Source organism: Lepidochelys olivacea, assembly GCF_965140295.1.
Source record: "Lepidochelys olivacea isolate rLepOli2 genome assembly, chromosome: 2".
In the NCBI taxonomy this organism is placed as follows: Eukaryota; Metazoa; Chordata; order Testudines; family Cheloniidae; genus Lepidochelys; species Lepidochelys olivacea.
This window is the reverse complement of record NC_140412.1, coordinates 238,597,467-238,619,768: the sequence shown is the minus strand read 5'-3', so window position 1 is coordinate 238,619,768 and position 22,302 is coordinate 238,597,467. Positions and strand designations below refer to the sequence as shown.

Sequence of the window (22,302 nt, the reverse complement as noted above, 5' to 3'; positions counted from 1 at the left end):
TGCCCATGGGACTTCTGCCCCCATTCAACCCCCCATTCCCTGCCCTCTGACCGCCCCGACTTCACACCTCCACCCCCTGACCACCACCCCAAACTCCCCTGCCCTCTATCCAACCCTCCCTGCCCCCTTACCGTGCTGCCTGGAGCACTGGTGGCTGGCAGCACTAGAGCTGCGCCGCCCAGAGCACCAGGACAGGCAGCCGTGCTGCCCAGAGCATTGCGCCGGCAGCGCAGTGAGCTGAGGCTGCGGGGGAGGGGGAATAGTAGGGGAGGGGCCGGGAGCTAGCCTCCCCGGCTGGGAGCTCAGGGGCCGGGCAGGAGGCTCCCGTGGGCCGGATGTGGCCTGCAGGCCGTAGTTTGCCCACCTCTGTTCTTAGGGATCATTCAAGATGAAGTGGCCTGTTAATACCCCTGTGACCATAGGACAAAAAGAGGGGGTTAGTGGGTTACAGATCATTGTAATAAGCGATAAATGCAGTGTTTTTATTAAGACCATGATTTTTAATGTCTAGCAAAGTTAAGAATTTAAGTGTCCAGGCTCATCTTTTGATAGTGTTGTTCAGATTTCCTTTGAGGATGAGGACAGATAGGTCAGATATAGAATGATCGTTTTGTGAAAAGTGTTCACCTGCGGGTGTTTTTCATATCACTCTATATCTGACCTATCCATCTTCATTCTCAAAGGAATCCTGCATAACACTTTCAAAAGACAAGCCTGGGAGCTTAAATCCTTGCCTAGCTAGACACTAAAAATCATGGTCTTAATAAAAACATTGCATTTATGACTCATTACAACAATCTGTAACCCACAACCCCTCACCATCCTCCTTTTAAATTTTGTCCTATGGCTTGAGGGGTGTTAATGGGGCCTCTTCAGTTTGAATGGTCCCTTAGAATATATGCTACCTGTTCAATCTTCTAGTTAGCTGTGATACTCTGAGTACCTTTCCCAGACCTGAAGAAGAGCTCTGTGTACCTTAAAATCTTGTCTCGTTCACTAACAGAAATTGGTTCAATAAAATACGTTACCTCACCCACCTTGTCTCTCTAATATTGTGAGACTGACATGGCTACAACAACAATGCATATTAGCAATTTAACAGATGTTGTTTTTCAACAGATTTTGAATGAATGGTTCTTTTCCTGCTGCTATTAACTGTTTTATAGTTAGAAAAACAAAGAAATATTCTTATTAATAAGAAATGCCATATTTCCTGCGTGTTATAAAACCAAAACATGGAACAGTGCTCCCAAAAATACTAAGTGTTTTTATGAGTTTGTTTTTACGCTTATGATTGGTACTAAGGCTTTTGATAGTAATTATGAAGGAAGCAGTTGCAACCAGGCTTCAAATCTAAACATTTTCATGCATACCCCAATTTCTTATAAGGTGAAGTTATTATGCCAGAGGCCTGTCCACACCTTATCACAAAGCCAAGGTGTTCAGACTATACTATGTGGTTAACATAAAATCAAAAACTACAGAAAATATATTATTATAATGCAAATGCTCACTCAGAAACCAGATAATTTAAAAACTGTTATTTGAATCAGTACTGTGCTGATGTAAAGGCTTTCACAACTTTCTCTCTAAACCCACAAATGTCTTCACCCCAGAATCCCCTCTCTGTCCTACCTCTGTTCTGGCATGGTCTCTCCTCTTTCACGATCTCTGGCTCTGGTTTGCTTTTTCTTAGGATTGCTTCATATTCCCCTCTCTGTAGTCGTTGTCCTCTATAAAATTAGGTGAAGAATGTACTAGGTAAGATGCAACAATTCCCTTAAAAGGGAGAATTTCAGAAGAGCATCTCTGAGACTTGTGTTCCTGCAATCCTCCATGTGTTCAGGTGATCAGTCATTGCAACAACACATACCCAAAGTACACTGCACAGGTCACACCAGAAATAACCCCTTACATTAAAAAAAACTCTACAAAATAACGTACTACTTCCAAAAATGTAGCAACAGCTGTGGTGCCTTTTATATGCATACCAGCAAACATTCTCTTCAGTTTCTGTTTCCCTATAGGCAACACCAGAGTTACTGTAGATGCTTTACATTTTTATGGCAATAGTATTTCCTTCTGAAGACTTTAGTCGAGAACAAGATTTTTTTTTTGCTTTTTCAACTATTCAGAGCTTTTTTTTTCAAGTTTATAAGTTGTTTTTTTTTTTGTTTTTTTTTAAAAAAAGCCTTTAAAATTGTCATGGTTTTTCTGTTTCCTCCTTGCTATGGAATACAACTGTTCTGAAGCTTGTATATTCACACCTGTGCATAGTCCATTATCTTGGAGGATCAGCTCTGCTATAGTTTACCATTTGTGTGTAACACAGTTTAAAGGGAAAAAAACTGATTTGAACCTGTTCATAATCTTACTCATTAAGGAATGTGTCTTTGTCAGTGAAGCTGCCATTGGTAGACTTTAATCAATAGTAATGAGCAGTATGAAGCCAAAGCAAGAGAGTACAAAGGGAACCTGCAGTGCTTAACTGCCACAGAAGACACTAGGAGCTAGTATCTTCACAGATCATGTTCAGCTTCTTAAAACTAACTGAAAAACCATAGTACACTAGACCTGTCATTAGTTTGCATTGTTGCTTGGTTTTATGTGCCTGAAAACACTTCAGTCTGCTGACCATTAAGCTGATTTCCCGTTGTAAACGCCTATAGTATTAATATATGAATATAATAATAATAATACCTAGCTCTTATATGGCAAAGTACTTTATTGCTGTTTATGATCAACTTTTGTCGGTGTCGGTCAGAGTTAAACAGTTATTAGAATGTATATGGTGAACTTTCTTGTCAATTTTATTAATCCTAAATCTGAATTGTAAGGATAATGGAAAATATATGGAAATTATTCTTATTAGCTGTTTTTATATTTTTAATGTTTAGGATTTTATAATTGTATGATGGAGATATATATTGGATAAAAATTACATTATTCATTTAGCAACTTTTGAAAATCTTTTAGTTTGATTTCTGTGAACTGAAAGTAATTTTAACTTTAGTATTTAGATCAATAAAATTACTTGCTGCAAATAACCATTTTTCTTTGAGACATTTTTATAGTATTTATTTAACATTAAAAAGTGATTATATGAAATCGTTTTGGATGAGGTACTGTGTAAAACTTCATAATTCTAGACCAGATTTCAGTGATGTAAAATGTGTTTTGGCTTTCCCCTGCCCTGGAAAAATAGCTGACATCTGAAATCCTATAGTAGTAAAAATATGCATCTTAAATCCAAATTAGTTAAGAATTTAGTGACGATAAAAACTCAAACATGAGGAAAGTAGCTCTGGAATTAAATGTTAGACTGTTGATCTATTGTTCACCAAATCACAACGTTGTAGTATTACCAAACATAAATTACTGATCTTGTTGTTAGGACATATTCTGTAGATTTTGCATGTTTGAATAGCTGGTGACCTGTTGTAGGCCATAGTATGATTAACCTGCTTTACATTTTAACAAGCTACTTGCCATGTGTGGGTAAACATAATAAAAGGTTCAGACTGCTTGCTCTGTAGGGGCATTTTGCTTCTCTTCACCAGCCCTAAACAGCAGAGCTACTGTGGGTTTTTGGAAGCAGTGTGGATTTCACCACCTCATTCAGAAGCTGTTTTTTATAGACAGTGTCAAAGTTTGATCCAGTCATTTTTACAAGCAGTCCTTTGTCTGCATGCAAAGGACCATTCACTTAAATGAAGTGCTGGGATTTGCTCTCATTGCTATAAATCAGAATGCGATCTGGCTGCACTGTTGCCAGATATGATTACTTGAGTTAAACTGAGCCGAAAAGCCTGGCTTAAATCTGGTCCACCGAGGGCCAGAAAAGAAGCGCAATGATTGATAGTCTGTTTTTCTTCATGCTGGCTTCTGTTTGAACACACTGGAAAGTAATAACCTTGAACAGGATAGATTCTCAGTTGTCACTGAGGCACTGGGTAAAACAATGCTCTTACTAATGTTCTTTGTGTCAATTCAATCTCCCTCACAGCTGGCTGAGGAGCTGCAGAGCAAGCCACTGAACACTGAGATCGGAGAGCTGTTGAAACTACTGTCAAAACCTAATATCAAGGTGAGGATGTGTTACACCTGCAAATCACACGCATACCCATTTTCTAAGGCTCCAGAAGGTTTTGTCTGTTTCAGTCAACTTTTTCAAATACTACGAAGGAGGGACTCAGTATTAATACTGCAAGAAAGGCAGTTAGTATTACCAGTAGATTGTAATTGTTACTGACATTCACAAAAGAATTTCAGTGGAGCGGTATTAGTTATTTACAACAGCTGCTTAAAAAAAAAGGTGTTTAAGAAATTAAACTTGCACAATAACTTTTTTTTCAAATGTCTTTTAGTAAATGTATACATATGTTGAAACCACTGTTATGACTTAACTATAATTTCTTTTTTAATTGATGACTGGTACAGAATACATGAATTAAAGTGAAAAGTGTGAGTAATGTGTATATATATAAAGAGTAGGATTTTATACCTCAGATGATGCATGTAGTTAATGTAGTTCTCAAAAAACATCCAAAATTCTCCCAATTATCATACAAAACCTCATAGGATTCCATAAAATGCCCTACATCAGGGATTCATCACTTTTCAGCTGACAGTAATATATGTATGCTATAATCAAATTTAACCCATATTAGCAGCTTCTTTTGTTTGTTTTTCAGTAGGGATGGGATGAAAAAATAAGTTAAACAGGTATACACTAGTCACTAATGTATATGTTCCTGTGTCTGGGTTAATGACTGTTTAGACAATAGCCATTTTGGTGGTGAAGGAGCAGAAGTAGCTCCATATAGTGGAGTTACCTCTTTATAGTCCCTCCGTTGCTCAGTTTTATGCAATGGCAGTAGTTCAACAGTCAAGGTACTGTAGTACCTATTAACTGTTATAAGACTGAAGGCATAAAGCAATGACGCTTTCTATTCTCAAGGTCTTGCTGTGCACATATGATTTTTGTTGTTGTCCCGTACCTGTGTTGCACGGTGATAGCCTGCTTTTGGTCCGAGGTGATAGACAATACCTAAACTTCCTTAGCATGTTTCACTCAGCCTGCCATTCAAAAAAATGCCAGTTCCTCATTATCCACACCTATATGTTACTGGATATTCTCAGGTGGCGGTAGACCGTGCATATTTTTCAACATTGAGGCCTTAATGGAATGAGTCTAAAGGCTGTTCTCTGGTCCCAATTGTATTGTTTTAAGAAACTAAATCACCACCTTTCATAAGGAGTTATAAAGGTGTAACCTATTATTTCAATTTTCAGAGTAACAGCCGTGTTAGTCTGTATTTGCAAAAAGAAAAGGAGTACTTGTGGCACCTTAGAGACTAACCAATTTATTTGAGCATAAGCTTTCGTGAGCTACAGCTCACTTTATCGGATGCATACTGTGGAAACTGCAGAAGACATTATATACACAGAGACCATGAAACAATACCTCCTCCCACCCCACTCTCCTGCTGGTAATAGCTTATCTAAAGTGATCACTCTCCTTACAAAGTGTATGATAATCAAGTTGGGCCATTTCCAGCACAAATCCAGGTTTTCTCACCCTCCGCCCCCCCATACACAAACTCACTCTCCTGCTGGTAATAGCCCATCCAAAGTGACCACTCTCTTTACAATGTGTATGATAATCAAGGTGGGCCATTTCCAGCACAAATCCAGGTTTTCTCACCCTCCGCCCCCCCATACACAAACTCACTCTCCTGCTGGTAATAGCCCATCCAAAGTGACCACTCTCTTTACAATGTGTATGATAATCAAGGTGGGCCATTTCCAGCACAAATCCAGGTTTTCTAACCCCCCACCCCCCCTTTTTCAAAAACCACACACACAAGCTCACTCTCCTGCTGGTAATAGCTTATCCAAAGTGACCACTCTCCTTACAATGTCTATGAAAATCAAGATGGGCCATTTCCAGCACAAATCCAGGTTTTCTCACCCCCCACCCCCATACACACACAAACTCACTCTCCTGCTGGTAATAGTTCATCCAAAGTGACCACTCTCCCTACAATGTGCATGATAATCAAGGCGGGCCAGGTTGTTTGTCCTGCTGCAGTGGCTAGGTCAAGTATGGAGGCTAATGAGTCTGCTAAAGCTTGGCGGCAAGAGTGAGGTGATAACCCTGTCCTTGTGGTGTAGCATCTGGAGGGGGAACAAAGAGCCACACTGTTTTAGCATGGGTTACAGTGGTTGTCTACTCTGATAAATTTGGTCCGCTCTACACAAATTCAGCTTGTTTTCTTTGATGTGTTACTGGTTCTTGATTGGGACCTCTAGGTGCTACCCGAATACAGATAAGTTTGGTAAAATTTATTGAATTTTTGTCAGCATGTTCACTCATTAAACAGTGACTGCTCGTATTCTCCAGAAGACCATTGATGAAAACTGTCTTTCCCATTCAATGATGTACACTTATGCAATTATCTTGTTCCTCTTGCTGAGTTGTTACTAGAGTTAAGTGGCTTACTATATACCCATGTAATGGTTGAGTTATCATTCTGAACTTGGCACCTTTTGTGTGTTTGGATAGGACATAACTGACAGGATTCAGTTGTTCCTGCATTTGTCTTACAACAGGGATTTCTGGCTTTCTGTTCCAAACCCTTTCCTCCCAGAATGCAATGTCTATGCAGTGTGGTTCCTGTGGTGCTGTCATTGAGCCTCTTGCCTTTTTATTTTACCTTCCAGGTAGGGGCTCTGCAGAATGACTCCTAAGTCTTAGCATGCTCCTTCACAATTATATTTGCCCTATGCGGCATCCCATTCTCCTCGTGAATATGCTAGCATTACATATTGATTACATGCACCCATCCCAGTACTTAGTATCTCATTAGTCTTAGGGCCTCTGTTTTTTAGTTTTAACTAGCTAAACTCATTGTGACAATCTTAATGGGATTTCTGGGAGAAAAACATATGTTCCCATGTATAACCTGTTGCCTGTTACTGCACTAGTATGAATCTAACAGCCACATTAACATAGCTGAATATCCTTTTTGGCTACAGGAGAATGGAATGGCTGGACAGACTGTAACAGACTCTTTGTGTAACCCTGCTGGGCAATCCTGAGAAGACAGAAATATATAAGACAGAAAACTCCTCACCTCCCTGCATGGCTGATCTTGCTAGACCTTGGGCATGGGCATGAGTAGAGAGAAGGGACTTTGTGCCTGATACTCTTGCGACACACCTATCCCTGGGCAGGTGGCTAGTGAGGGGAGGGAAGAACCTTGATCTCTCCCCCTGACATATTAGCCAAGAAAGAATATGATATATTCAATAATGGGCTCTGGATTAATTATTTCCTTTCATCCTTTGCCCCTCTGCACCCCGCTCCCCCTGCTGGGCAAAGGGGGAAGCAGGGAGGGAGCTCTGATTCCTTATAGTCCTAATTCTTCCCTACTCCTTGGACTGTGCAACTATGTGTTGTCCTTATGCAGTTTATTGAGCAGTGTCTAGCCCTACTGAATTATTACATACAGAATTGATATTGACTCCTGAAAAGTGGAGGGGTGTTTTGTGGGGGGTTTTTTTGCGGGGAAGAAGGGTTGGTCTGGGGGAAAATGTTCTATAGAGCAGTTTCCAAACAGTTAAAATCTCCTGGGATAACTGAATATTTTTTCAGTCATGAAAATTGTTCACAACTTGGTTTATATGGTAAGTGGAGGTTATTGTTCTGTTGGGGGATCTTCCTCTCCTGACCCAGGTTATAACTGCGATTGTACGTGGGGCCAGATGGAGTATTTCTTGTTGTCTTCCATCCCTGCTTTAATCTCTTCACTGCCCTGCTGCATTACACCAAGATCATGATCCCACCCGCTTTGTTGTGAAGAGTGTCAGACACAGGACAATGAATGTAAGACCAGTGGCACCCAGGCTGTACAGGATTAATTAGCAATAAGGTCTAGAGGTTTTTAGCAACTGTGTTAATTTGGTGAACACAATAAAACATTATGAAGTTAACTTTTACTGATAAGATGTCTGAGTATGTGTACTTCTTATCTGTTGGTTTTGTAAAGCACTGACAAGTTCATGTTATCCCAGTGTTGTTTCCCATTCACAGAGGAATGTCCTGAAGCAAGAAATAACTTCCACAAGAGACATTTAATTAGTTGGAATTGCGACGATTAAAATGTAATTCAAACTTATCCCAAGGATATTCTTTTGCAAAGAATAGATTTTAAATTAAAGGGACTTTGCTAATATTTTAAAAATGTCACATAATATTCTACCACACCTACCCCAGAATTCCTCTTCCTATACTGTAATTAAATGCACTTGAAATGGAGGCATTTATCTCCTCCAGTTAAAACAGAACACTGAAACAGATGAAAGTGTTTGACTCCAGGAGGAAATCAAGTGGTTTTCTTCATCTGTGCATAAGATATCTGAGAGTGGATTAGGACCAAGCATTACAGTTTGAGGAAAGACCGTGTGCTTGTTCGGTCATACAGATTTAAAATACAGCTGCAGAATCCTATGAATGTGAACCATGCAAACAGCTAGTGTTGTTATATTTGCAGTATTGGATATTGAGTTATGATTTAAACATTGCATCATTACTGATACCTAAAGCATAAACAAATATTTTCATACTTTATAACTTATTCTCACTTTTTCAGCCTGTTCATCACAAATTTATAACATAGACTGATAGTCTTGCCTCACTCCTCAGACATAATCTAATGTTAAAATGTGTAGTGAGGTGTACGACTTCTGTAACTTCTTTGTACAAATATTGACTTAATATAGCTTAACTCATCCCTCTGTAGGTCAATAGGTTCAAAAGGTCAATTTAACATTAGTGTTTTTGTTTACAGTTTGATATCTGGCACCCTAATAGTGATCACCATTGGCTAGATTATTCACCAACATGAGTAAATTTTACACAATCTAACTCTGTGAAAAAGGACATTATTTGTGATATTGGCACAATGGGAACTTAAAGTTGCAGGGTTTGTATTTTGTGTACTTAATAGATTATGTAACCTTGTTTCCCGTAATGATATAACAGTAGTGTAATTAACACAAGCCACACCCCAATGGCTTACATTATGTGACACATTGTAGTGTGGTATGGAGATTAAATGTAGTAGGAGAGCTCTGAGTTAATATTTATTTGTGTACATATACGATAGTTATAGGCAACCGTCGATCCACCGGATCATGCTGTACACGTAAAGGTCTAGTCAGGTGCCCGATGAATCAGTTTATAGCTGACAAGCCCAGTTAGGGAGCAACACAGCTTGTTACAAATTTCATAGATCCATGTACTGTCTGAGTTGAAGTCCAAGATTATAGCACGCTGCTTTCTTCTTTCTCGCATTGCTTCCATCCTCTGAATTAAAGCTGCTTCGTGTTGAGCTGCACCCAGTGCCAGATACTCCCTCCAGATTGAACGGGATTCTGCGCGCACCCCTCCCAGTTTTCTACACTGATGTTGAATGACTTAATATCATTTTTGCACACGTCATGGTCCTGTCATAAAGGGAACCCCGCTTTCTAGAGCCACCTCACATCACCCTGAACAAAATATTCTTGGGGATACAATCTCTTCCCATTCTCCTGACGTGACCAAGCCACTGCAACCTCCTTTTCTTGATAATAGTTTTTAAGTGTCAGTCCTGCATGCTCCAGCACCTCTGTGTTTCATATTTTGTCTTCCCACTTTTTCAGGCATCTCATATGGAAACTGTTCAGTCTCCTGACAAGCCTATATATATTTATATAAATATATAATAGTTAACTATAGGATATAATGTACTATGTTTCTTTAAGCTATGCAGCTTAGTTTTGTGGTACTGTTTGTGTACAAAGAAAAGGAGTACTTGTGGCACCTTAGAGACTAACAGATTTATTTGTTAGTCTCTAAGGTGCCACAAGCACTCCTTTTCTTTTTGCGAATACAGACTAACACGGCTGCTACTCTGAAACCTGTTTGTATATACTGTATAAATTTGTTTACTCAGTGTCAGTCAACAAAACCTGTATCATAGAGTCCTGGAAAGTGAGAACCTTATCTGTGTTCCCCAGCTGTCTGTTTTTAGTGTGTATTACAACAGCAGTGTTCAGAGAGCATATCCTGGGACTCTGTTACTGTCTTAACAAAACAGATCTCCTACTAAATTGCCTTCTGAAATTTTAATACACTGAGACGGCTACCTTGTGCATCTTTTTCAAAACAACCAGCCAGAAGTAGTAGTTTAATGCATTTTAAAAGGCTTTATTCAGCAAAGTATTGTTACCTTTCAGTTAAACAGAATATAGAACTATTGCATCTTGGCAACTTCAACTATTCTGGGCCCTTGTTTAGCCATCACAAATCAAAGAAACACAAAACCTGCTGCTATAACAAAAAGCCTCCTGAGAACATATCCAGTCTCCTGTCCCTGATTATTTCTGGGCTTTTTTATCATTGGATTTTATATTTTATCTCTTTAAGAAGTTTGTTAATAAAAATGAAGCTGGCCCTTTAAATTAGTTTGTATATTGCCTACCCCGAATTAGTTAATATCCTCAGCTGCTATCCTCCATCATTTTCATCATAAATTTTTGCTCATATATAGAGCCCTGAGTGGATACAAAATTTGTACCTGCATCCGTCTGCGATACGCAAAAATGGTCCGCAGATCTAAAGCAGATCTCTGCAGATTTGCAGGACTCTACTCATATGGCGTGACTTTTTCAGAGTTTTCTTATTTCTGGGATAAAGCTGTAAATTATATATTTGTAGCTCTGTTTGCAGCTGACCTTGCTTCTTCAGTAAGATAATAGTTTAATGAATAACTTGTACTTTCAAGACTCTTATTTTACATTGCAACTCTGCTGCTGGATAGACATATAAACTGTGATGATAGAGTACTGTGCATACTTGAGTGAAACCTATGCAGTTACCTCTTCATCAGACCTGTGAGTTAAAAAAAGCACAAAAAAGAGCTTTCGTCGAGAGTAACCACAGATTCCCAATAAGGTCTCAATACTGCATATAAGTAATGAACTAAAGGTGTGTATTATTTCTCAAACTATACCAGATTGACACTTTGGATTCTTTCCAGATGAGTCATACATGGTGGGTTTTTTTCTACTTCTGGGAACAGACACACTGTTTACATATAACCACAAGACCCAGGAACACATCTCTGGAATCACTTTCTCAATGGAGGGTATCCTTCAAGAATGTCACTTCAACTCTTAACAGAATTTCCTTTTCATATCAACATCAAAATATGCAGACCTTCATTTTACAGAGAGCCTGTATACATCCTAAAAGGTCCAGGTAAAATTAATTGTTCGCTAAAGTGTTCCTGTTTTAGATAATTGTCTATATTTTCAGAGCGACACTCTATTCACAGATTCTAGTGAATGAGTGAAACAGAAATAGCCTCAGTGTTAGACACTGCATTCCCTATCTCCTGCCCTTGTGTTGCTCAGGAATGGTTTTTATTCCATACGTTTTTTGTTTTGTTTTAAATAAAACTTTTCCAAAGCTCAGTAGTCAATTATAAATTATTATTTGGGCCACAAAAACAGTTGTACACTGATGGTTGGAACCTTCTCCTTCTACAGTCCTTTTTTGGCTTCAGCTGTGTGGTGGGGTATTCACCCCACACTTGCCCTGAAAGGGTTAATATAGATTGAGAAGGGGACTAATTAACCCAACAGGCACAGTTGAGGGGAATCCAATGGCTAAGTAATCCCCTGCCTCGGGCTGAGTTTATGTGGTGTTTAGATGTTGCTTGTAATTATTAGAATTGGGAGCACTGGGTGTTGGGAGTCTGAAAGGAAGGACGGGGGAGAAGTTGAGAGGCTGGGAGAGAGCTACAGAGGGTGCAGAACCAGCTTGGTAAAGAGATTTCCACTTTGAAAATAAAGTCCTGTTGAAGCTTGTTAGTACCTTGCCTGGTTGTTACAACAGTTTATAAAGACAGGACATTGGCAGCAATGGGGACTGCTGGAAAATAGGCTGCAGTTACTCCCTGGAAGGAAGGAGCTGAGGCTGGTGAACCCAGGGAAGCGGGGAGAGCTAGAAGGTAAGGAAAGGCAGCAAGGTCTAAAAGGGAACAGACCTTGGCTGCTGACTAGAGGGTGTCTCAGCTGGAATCCAGAGTAAAGGGCAGGCTTGGGTTCCCCTGCCAAACACAGAGGAAGTGTCCCCAGCAGGCAGTGAATGAGAAGGCTGCCTAAGACTGAGGAAGAAAGTCTTTGATGCCCTGGAAGGGGAAAAAGCATAGAGCAATCTGGCTGGAGGACCAAGTCACAAAGAGGAGGCTGCAGTACCCAGGGCAAGAGAGGTGCTGCAGAGAGAGAGAGAGATAGAGGACAGGGGGAGGGAGAGATCATAAGGAAAAGCACTGGATCTGGCAGAGGGCTATTCCCCAGAATGACCAGGAGGAAGCACCACCTGTAACGAGGGAGTACCCCCCATGACAAGCTGGTACAGAAGAAGCTTCCGATAGATGATTGTGCATTTAAATGACTCAATAAATCAGATCTTTTCCATGACTCATGGATTGTTTTAATTGTCAGGCTTCATTTGAAATGCAGAATATTTACAAAGTGTTCTCTATATAGAGGATGTTCCTGCTTCTGTCTGTTCTCTCTTTCCTTATCTATCTTGAAGGTGAAATATCTTTCTCTTTACTGAAGGCTACAGCATGTTGAAATTTGAGTGAAAATCCATCTAAGTGTACACAGATTTGTCTCTGGTTTTGTGACATAGATACTCCATAGTATTCTGTTCTCTAAGTATGATTGTAAATAATAGTTCATGCCTACTGGCTTGTGTAATAGTTCATGTGAAAGAGATGGTTCTCTGTATTATGTAATGTGTGCATATGTGTGTGTGTGGTTTTTGTGTGAAAAAGCTATGTTTTACAAAAAATATACCTTGTTACAAACAAACAAAATTCAGTGTCTTACAAAAGCAGTGAAAGATAAAGCTGAATATTATTATAACCTGGAAATCCCAAATGACATTTTAAAGGTTTCAATTTCTATTCCAGTTTTAACTGGAAAACACACTCCATGATTAAAAACTCTCCATTCCTTCTTTAACAAGCTGACAAAGCTGTGTTCTGTTTGATACACAGCCATGGTACATGAGTACAATTTTTCTTAATTTTTAAAATTTTAAATTCTAAAAACCAAAGCAATAAAGCATAGGAATTAATATTTCAGGCAGCTAAATTTTGTTACTCTGGTTCCAGGCCAGAAGGATTGTTCTGTCACAAAAAGAATGCCATGCCAGATTTAATCCATTTTTTTTCTGGGTTTTGATTCACTTTGAAATGCAGATTGTTATAGATGACAGAGGATTCAAATTTTACTTTTATTTAACACTGGGATTTTAATAACAGCAGTTGCATGCCTAATTTCCTACATATCACACGGTTGAATTTACCTCTTCAAGTTAATTCCTGTCAGAGTAAGTTTAGTGTGTTTTGATTTGTGTATAATAAGTATTGTATTTATTACCTGTGGGCGAGCCACCAGTTGGAGTCATATTAAAAAATCTAAGCCACTGTGCTGAAAATTATTTTTAAAAATGTTGATATCTCTTCTGCTTTGGAGAAGCATGGACTTTTTTCTGACCACTTAACAATGCCTGTGAGCTTTCTGTCTGCGTGTAGTGGAATTCTTTACCTCCTGTTTGTTTGGGTATATTAAAAGGATTGCCAACCCCTAGTATGAAGTGCAAAAGTAGTACATATCACGAGCACAAGGCACAACTGTGAATGACTGAATGTATCAAGGTACAAGAGAATCTAAACTATGTGGAGTACTTCAGAAACTGTACCTGTAGCTGTACTGAGAACAAGCACTGGACATACTTATAAGTATTTTTCTTGGCTACTCTTTTATTACATTAGAGTGAATAGAATTTTGGGAGTAATATTAAGATAATTTAGATTGAAGAGAGAACCACTCTTACATGACTGGAAATACCTTCAAATTAACTTGTCCATAGACAATCTTTACTGAAAAATGCTGTTCAGAAAAGAGAGAGAATCTAGAAATTTTGACGTTATTTATGATTTTTAAATTGGTTTAAAACAGAAAACTGAGAAGGAGCATCTGGTACTCAATCACTGGTTTAGAGTACAAAGCCATAAATGAGATGTGTGCTTCCTATTTCATTATTTTCAATAGACTTAAAATGGATTTTAATTATTCAGACCTTTTATTTAACAAAATGCTAACAATATGCATGTTTAATGCACTTTTCATCACCTTTGTGTACTTCAGCTTTATTCATACTATCACCGTTTATGATCTTGAACTAGACAATACAAATACTTACACACACCGTGAAACGTGAGCAAGTTCAGTGCTTTTAGTTTAACTATTGCTTGCATATTGGTACCTGAGTTTTTAAAACCTATTTTTTAGGTATTTTTAATGGATCTTTACAAGTTACTCTGCATTTTCTTGGTGGTCTAGTGATATTGGTGGGAAGTTGGTAAATTGTGTACCCTATTAAATGATGAGTTTGCTGCCATGATCACAGCCATTTGCTGCTTACTTGGCTCCTATGGAGGCCTAGTGGGTTATTCTGATAAGAGTGCCTATTGCTTTGAATGATTTATTGAAGCTTTTATCAAAAGAGCATTTTAAGGCTGCATTACATTAACCAGTAGTTGCTTAGCAGCTGCATTACATGGACCAGAATCAGTACAGCAGGCTTGACATCTGTCGTGAACTAAAATTTATCATTCCATCAGTAGATCACAAAGACAGCGCGGCAATAAGACATGTCCTATTGGCAGCAACAAATTATTTAGGGTGTTTGTAAAAGAATTAGAGACTGAAAACTCTCAGAGAAAATATATGTTTGGTTAAATGTAAGCAAAATCTGGTTTTACGGTGGTCACAAAGAATATTTATTATTTATAATAGAAAATCCTGATCTCAACTTAACATTTCACAGGCCTTTTTCTTTCTTGCTCCCTTTCCATTGGAGCCAGAGCTGGTTGAGAATTTTTCATTGTTTTTTCAGCTGAAAAATGTGGTTTCTGCAAGATCAACATTTTCCCATGGAATTCACTTACATTGCTCTTTACTTTGTATCTGGGAAAACTGAATAAAACATTTCAGTGCAACATTGATCTGTGTTTACCTAAGCTGTTGTGGAGAATGAATATATGAGACACACTATGGGCTGTGCTCCCTGGCTGGACCATGTCTCCCAGGATGCACAATGATCTTCCCCTCTTGTTGATCTTTGTACTGTATCATGGGAGATTTTTTCCCCCTCTCTTACCTCCTGAGAATATCCTCTGCTAGCATGTGGGATCACAGAATAGGAAGCTATAACTTATTCAGGAAAGCAGAATTTTGCATATTTATGTAAGTAGGTTGGAAGTGTCATCAGTAATCTTCTAGGTTTGCTGATAGTGTTCATCATACGATTCTCTGTATTTTAAAATATTTTAATATCACATCAGAAATGGAGTTTGAGTTGATTTGAAGTAGTGGCTGCTGTTTTGAACAGACAGCGCAATGACATTGTGGAAATGGCACTTTTATACTCAACAATAGATCTGCTTCCCATGTGTCATCCAAGTTATACCTTCTTTCTGTACTGACAAAAGTAGAAAGTTTCTAATATTTTTACTTTTGTTACAGATATACAGAAGAATGAGACTGATTGTTTTGCCTCTTGCATCAACAGAATTGTTAACTAATCTTTATTTGCAGAATTCTCATTCCTGGAGTGATGCAGGAGCCAGAAAGAACCCAGCTTGACCTTCAGATGGCAGGTTGAGTTTGCAACTGGCATTTAGGGAAGAAAACCTGTATTCTTCTGAGCAAATGTCATATGTAAGCTATTGACACAGTATACATGGAACTCTGTAATGTCCTCTTAAGATATGTCTACTCTTCAATTAAAAACCCATAGCTAACCCTTGTGAGCTGACTCAGGCTAAGGGGCTTGGGCTAAAGGGGCTGTTTCGCTGCTCTGTAGGCTTCCGGGCTTGGTCTACAGTCCAAGCTCTTCCCATCCCCACCCCCTTCTCACCTTTCAGGATCCTAGAGCCCAGCCAAAGCTCTGAAGTCTACACTGAAATGAAAGAGCCCCACATCCTAAGTGAACTGGCAAGGGCCAGTCATGGATTAATTGCTGTGTAGACATATCCCTACAGTAGACATTCCAAACCTGCGAAAAAACCGCAAAAATTGGGCTTGTTTTTGGCTTATTTTGCTTGTGAGTTGCTTGGTGGCTAGTTTTGGCTTGTAGCTTGTTGCGTCTTTTTTTGATCAGCTCCGGGGAGGTGGGGGGCAGAGAGTCAGGGGTGTACAGCAGGCCCACCACAATCCCAGACTGCACACTAGATGGGATCTAGTCACATAGGGTGTTGGGGTTCTTGGGGATTGGCTTGTTTTGGCCTTGTTTTGAAATGGGATTAGCTTGATTTTTGGCTTATTGTGAAAGTCAGTGTGCTTATTTACCATGTGAAAGTTGGCAATTGTGCCCTACAGTTACTTTTCAGGAGATAACGTATAGATGCCCCACATATCAACCATGAGGGTGAAGAAGAAGTAGACAATAGCTGTGAAGACACTTGTGTGGAGAGTAGTAAAGACAGAGAGCTCCTCTCTTCCAGAAGCTTCCTCCTCTTATGTGTTGGAGACATGAGGATTAAAAAAAATAAAGAAAAAGGAAACAAAGGATGAAATTTGTGTTCAATTTTCATTTTGTTTTTGTTTTGTTTTATATGCTTATTTTAAAACAACTTTTCCCAGTGTTCTGTGGGAGATGTTTGGCTATGAAAAGATCTTTTGATCCACCTAAATTTTTTGTAATCTAATGTAGATTTTTATTGGGTACTGTACCCATATTGTATCATCTGAATCCATCTCCCTGCCATTTGGAAATTAAAAACGGTTATGAGCTCGATGCAGGAATTAGTGGGTGCAACTATGGTTGACATTTATGCAGGATGTTAGACTAAATGATCACAGTATTCCCTTCTGGCCTAAAAACCTGTGAATCTATTAAGAGTAGGGATATTGGCAGCTTTTGCTAAAGTTATGTGCAGTATGCTGCTATTGTGGTCCCCTCCCCTACTTTCTGACAGCCTTCTTGGAGAATAAAAGAGTTCTAAGCTTGCACAGTGTCAGCTTCAAATCTTGAGTTCTCATTCCATTGGTTGCCTTGTCCCTGTAATTCTGGAAATTCCCCCAATACTAATCTATATACTGAGTGCTGAATTACATGCATTTAACGATGGTATTCATATAGCACATAAATGGTTGGCAACATTAAGAAAATATTTGGCAGTTTAGGAGGAGAAACATCATGCAGTGTAAAATCACATCTTGATCAAGTAGCGATTCTGCTCATCTCATGAAAATGGAAAAACATAGTAATTTTACGGAGACATGACTATCCAAGTAAACAGATATTAATTAAATTGTCCTTTCTGTCAGTGATACTTAATGGTCTCCTTTTCATTCTGTTTGTGATTACCCTTTTCTTCAGCAGTCTCCTGTCTCACACCCAGAAGGCCATATCCTATAGCCCCCATCTTTCCTCGCCATTTTCCCCTTTTCCAGATCACTGGAATATATATTTAACACTAGTCCAGACCAGAACTTTGACCATTTTTTCCTGCTTTTTTTCTGTCTCTTGTCAGTTGCTAATCCCATATCATTGCTGTCTTTCTCACCCCATGACTACTTAGTTTTCCATAATCGTATGACTGGAAGGGACTTTGAGAGACCATCTAGTTCAGTCCCCTGCACTTGTGGCAGGACTAAGTATTACCTAGATCATCCCTGACAGGTGTTTGTCTCACCTGCTCTTAAAAATCTCCAATGATGGAGGCTCCACAACCTCCTTCGGCAATTTATTCCAGTGCTTAACCACCCTGACAGTTTGAAAATTTTTCCTAATGTCCAACCTAAAGCTTGCTTGCTGCAATTTAAGCCCATTGCTTCTTGTCCTATCCTCAGAGGTTAAGAAGAACAATTTTTCTTCCTCCTCCTTGTAACAACCTTTTACATACTTGAAAACTGTTATCATGTCCCCTCTCAGTCTTCCCTTTTCCAGACTAAACAAACCCAATTTTTTCAATCTTTCCTTATAGGTCATGTTTTCTAGACCTTTAACCATTTTTGTTGCTCTTCTCTGGACTCTCTCCAATTTGTCCACATCCTTCCTGAAATGTGGCACCCAGAACTGGACACAATACTCCAGTTGAGGCCTAATCAGTGCGGAGTAGAGCAGCAGAATTACTTGTCTTGCTTACAACACTCCTGCTAATACCTTTATGTGCGGGGTTTGTCATAAGCTTTTTGAAAGTCCATATAAATCATGTCAACTGTTTCTCTTGTGTCCACTCTTTTGTTGACATGCTCAAAGAATTTTTATAAGAGAAGCAGGATTTTCCTTTAAATATACTGGTTTGTCCCTATCATAACTATGCTCATTTTGGTAGTTTATAATTTATTTTTACTTACCATTGCAGTCATTTTACCTGGTCCAACTTACTGGTTTGTAAATCTCAAGATCATGCCCAGTGTCTTTTTTTAAAGATGGGTTCACATTTGCTACCCTCCAATTCCTGGAATAGTAGGACTCCAAGAACTCAAATGTTATTAGTTGGGCATCTCTGGGATACATTCAAAACAACCTGTGTGGCTTCTCTCCAACTGCACTTCATGTGTGTGTTTGGGGGAAAAGAGGATCCTAATGATTTTTGGGAGGGAATAAGTTCAGACTCGGCTCAGCTCCTCCAATGGCTTTTATTTTGTGTCCTCAAGCCTCATAGTTTGACTTAGTCAATATGGAGGCTGAATGGAATCTGTAGGACATTTTCCTCTTTCAGAGAGACATGCTGTCTTAAGGGCATGCAACCTTTGCTTCTTATTTTTCTATAATATTTTCTTATCTTTTTCAGATTCAGTCTTCAAGAGATTTAGGTCAGAGAACAAAAGATATATGCTATCTCTACAAAGACACTTATTTTTCGTCAGGAGGTAGCCATCACTTCATTCTACCTCTGTTTCTTCAAAAAAGGAGCTGATGAAGGATTGCCCAAATATTAGAAGGATGATCATTTGTTCAGAACATCATTTCCAGCATACAGCTCATCTGTTTGTGCTCTGGGAAGATACTTAAGGAGAGGGAGGGGATTAAACTGTCAAGAACACTTTGGCTACATGAGTCAGGTTATGAATTTAAGAGGCATACTGGTCTGAAATTCTTCATTGTTGGTTTAAAATCAGGGCTTACTCTGCCATAATAGCCATATGTGAGCAGAAAAGGCAGAGGCCACAATTGAGGAAAAATCATAGGGCTGCCATCTGGAAGAATATTAACACCTATACCAGATGGCATGGACTGGCTGTAAGTTTCTATGGACAGTGAGAATAGTTAGACTTTGGAAGTGTCTCCTGGGGTTCCAAGCAATGAGCAAGAGGAAGTGGGAGTCTGAAGACGTGAAAAGTCTAACCTTCTATTGGCTGTTACTGCCTGAGTAACAGCTACAGGTAAACCCATCAGTTCAGATTGGTGGATCTGAAACTACATTTTCAGGCAAGGAAATTACCCTTTTGTGAAAGGAAGTCCATATATTCAGGAATAAAAATCCACCATGGTTAAGAGGAAAAAGTAATATATACTTAATATTGACCTAAATGACATGTTACTATGCCAAGAACATTAATATACTATAGATATTAAGAATACAGAACCACATGTACAGTATGGATTTTAAATATTTTTATACAATTGAGTAGCATAGTAGTGATTCATCTTTTTTCTTGATTTCATTGTTTGTTTCTGCTGTTTTGCTGTGTTGGTCTTGGCTCTTCAGCCTAATTGATTGCTTCAGCTACTATGCTTGATTATTCTAGTCAGTGTTTGCTGATTTGCCTGTTTATTTGTTGCTTGGACTTAATGATATTCTGCTATTACTCCCTCTTGGGTCTCTCATAATTTCTCCTGTGTCAGTCTCCTTTCTCTAAGTCTTTCTTCCTCTTCTTCTGCAATCTTTTTCTTCCTGTCCCTTTTTACCCTCCTCTTGCTGCTGCTCATCTCACCACCTCCACTTCTCTCTCTCCACCTTTTCTCATTCCCATATGCTGTCAAATACACATCTGATGTTCACTTCCTCCTCACTTTCAGTAGTATTTGTGCCAACTTCATCTGTCTCATTTCCTGCACCTTTCCTTGTCACCATCTCCACTTCCTCCCTTTCAGACCATATGTCCATCCCTGCCTTTCCATTCCATCATCTTCTCTCTCTAGAATACTTTCAACATCTCAAAGAAGATTACTGTCATCCACTGCTTTTTCTTTTCCTACCTCCTTTTCCTGGCACTCTCAGAAATCTGGATTCCTCCCTTTGATACGGCTTATACAGCTGCTCTTTTTGTCTCCCATCTCATCCAAATGTAATTACATTCACAAAAGAATGGTGTTGCCAGCACCCAGTGCCAGAGGCGAGCAACAGCAGGGGGTTCGCTGCCCAGTATGTGTCACCCAATAATCACAACGGGGTGGAGAAGCAGAAAAGTTTATTTGAAGCTTCAAAGAAGGTACAGGGAGATTAGAATCTCAAATCCTGCACACAGAGCAGGAAGTTACACAGGCTTTTATACATCCTTTCTTCAGCATACTTATCCAATAGCAAGCTGCCCTAAGTAGCCATATAGCCAGCCAATCCAGTTACCAGCTAGTTCCCTTGTTCTCTGTACCGTCTGTTAAACCATACATAAAGCTGCTTTATTCAGCATTGTTCTTCCATATCTGCCCTGTTTAGCCTTGTTTAGTTTCAGGCAGTCTGACTCTGCAACATATTGTTGCAGATCCTCAGCATAACTGCTGTGCGTGCCGCTGGGCGGGGGGGCCAAGGACACTTGGGGCCTAGTGTGCATAACTGCTGCGAGTGCCTCCAGGCGGGGGGGGGGGCCCAAGGATACTTGGGCCTAGTGCGAGGGGGCTTCATCAACACTCGTGGTCTTCCATCCCCTCAAGTTACCTAGTGGCCATGCCCAGTGTCCCCAACAATGGGGTGGAGGAAAAATAGTGGGTGGGGGGAAATTGGGCTTCTCTTCAGATCTTGTTGCTTCCTGCCATAGCTGAGTTAAGGCACATGCATTATTGGCCTGCATCTAGGACACCAGTTCCTTGCATCATGTGATTACAGTGGAATTCTCTGCTTTCATTGTTAAAATGGTGTAATGTACCTGCTGGGTACATATTGTGTAAACTCCCAATGCTACATCTATCTGTCGGCGGGTTCCACAATACCTCCAGCATAGGAAAGAGAAGTACAACCAGATATTAGAGGGAGTCTGGCTCACGAGGGAGCCAGAGACTGTGAGTGAGCAGGAGCTTTGGAGCTGGATGTAGAGGGTAGGCTGGATATCTGGTAGCTTGAGATCTGGAAGCATAGAGCTATGACTGGAAGGGCTTGAGCGCAGGGCCAGTATGCACTGTTGCTAGAAGGGGGCAGCAGCAACTGCAGCAGATAACCAGGAGTGGCTTACAAATGGGGGGATTGTAAAGATGGGCTTGAATGAGAGTACAGGTGATGTTCAAAAGGACTGAACTCTGGTTGGGTGATCTTCAGACCAGTGTATGATTGCCACCAGGAGCGGGTGGTCTGGAGTGAGTATCCTTTGCACTGGGCCTGAGGAGCCCAACGTTTATGCCCTTGTACAGGACTGCCTGTAGAGAGTACAGTAGGAACTGTTGAGTTTATCATCTCTTCTGTGTTGTAACTAAAACAAGTCTGCCTACCGTGTTTGCAGCTTATTTCTGGGAGACCTAGTAAAGAAATCTTCTCTGTTATTTGAAGTATCAGTGATCTAAGGAATCCGCTTAGGGTTAGAGATTGAAGAGCCTATAGCATTTGCTTCTCAGGATGTGGTATAACCTATTATGCTACTAGAAGCTGGCATACCACAACTCTCACTGTGACACCCTGCCGAGGGGTTGGTTACAGTACGTTTGTAGCCCTTAAGTTTAGAAAGGTATACTTGAAAATGTGACCCAAGTATAATAGAGGCATTGATGTCTGTCCGAGTCTGCAGACAGGGTGAAACAATAGCTCTGAGAAATGTGAACTTGTCCATTCACCTTAAGGAAGTGATTCTACATCCAGCAGTAGTGGGGAGCCATGTCAATACTACCACATGAGAGGACTGTATATCAAGAGGAATAGAGCACAGCATTCATGGCTCACCTGCCAAAGAAGGTACACCTAAGTACCGGGGGACCCCCTGCACCCATCTCTGCCTCTCTAGAAAATGGAG

At 39.8% G+C, this 22,302-nt stretch overlaps 1 protein-coding gene across 6 annotated transcripts in view; it reads left to right on the top strand.

Annotated features, from left to right (window-relative positions):
• Window positions 1-22,302, top strand: part of MPP7 (MAGUK p55 scaffold protein 7) — a 340,212-nt gene that overhangs the window by 208,294 nt on the left and 109,616 nt on the right. For 5 of the 6 annotated variants that reach the window (XM_084620415.1, XM_084620414.1, XM_084620412.1 and 2 more), the window contains one exon: window positions 4,007-4,087. In XM_084620415.1, the coding sequence (XP_084476541.1) occupies window positions 4,007-4,087 (81 nt within the window). Of the gene's footprint in view, window positions 1-3,547; window positions 3,906-4,006; window positions 4,088-22,302 lie in introns of those variants that run through there. The other variant, XM_084620416.1, reaches the window with a different exon arrangement.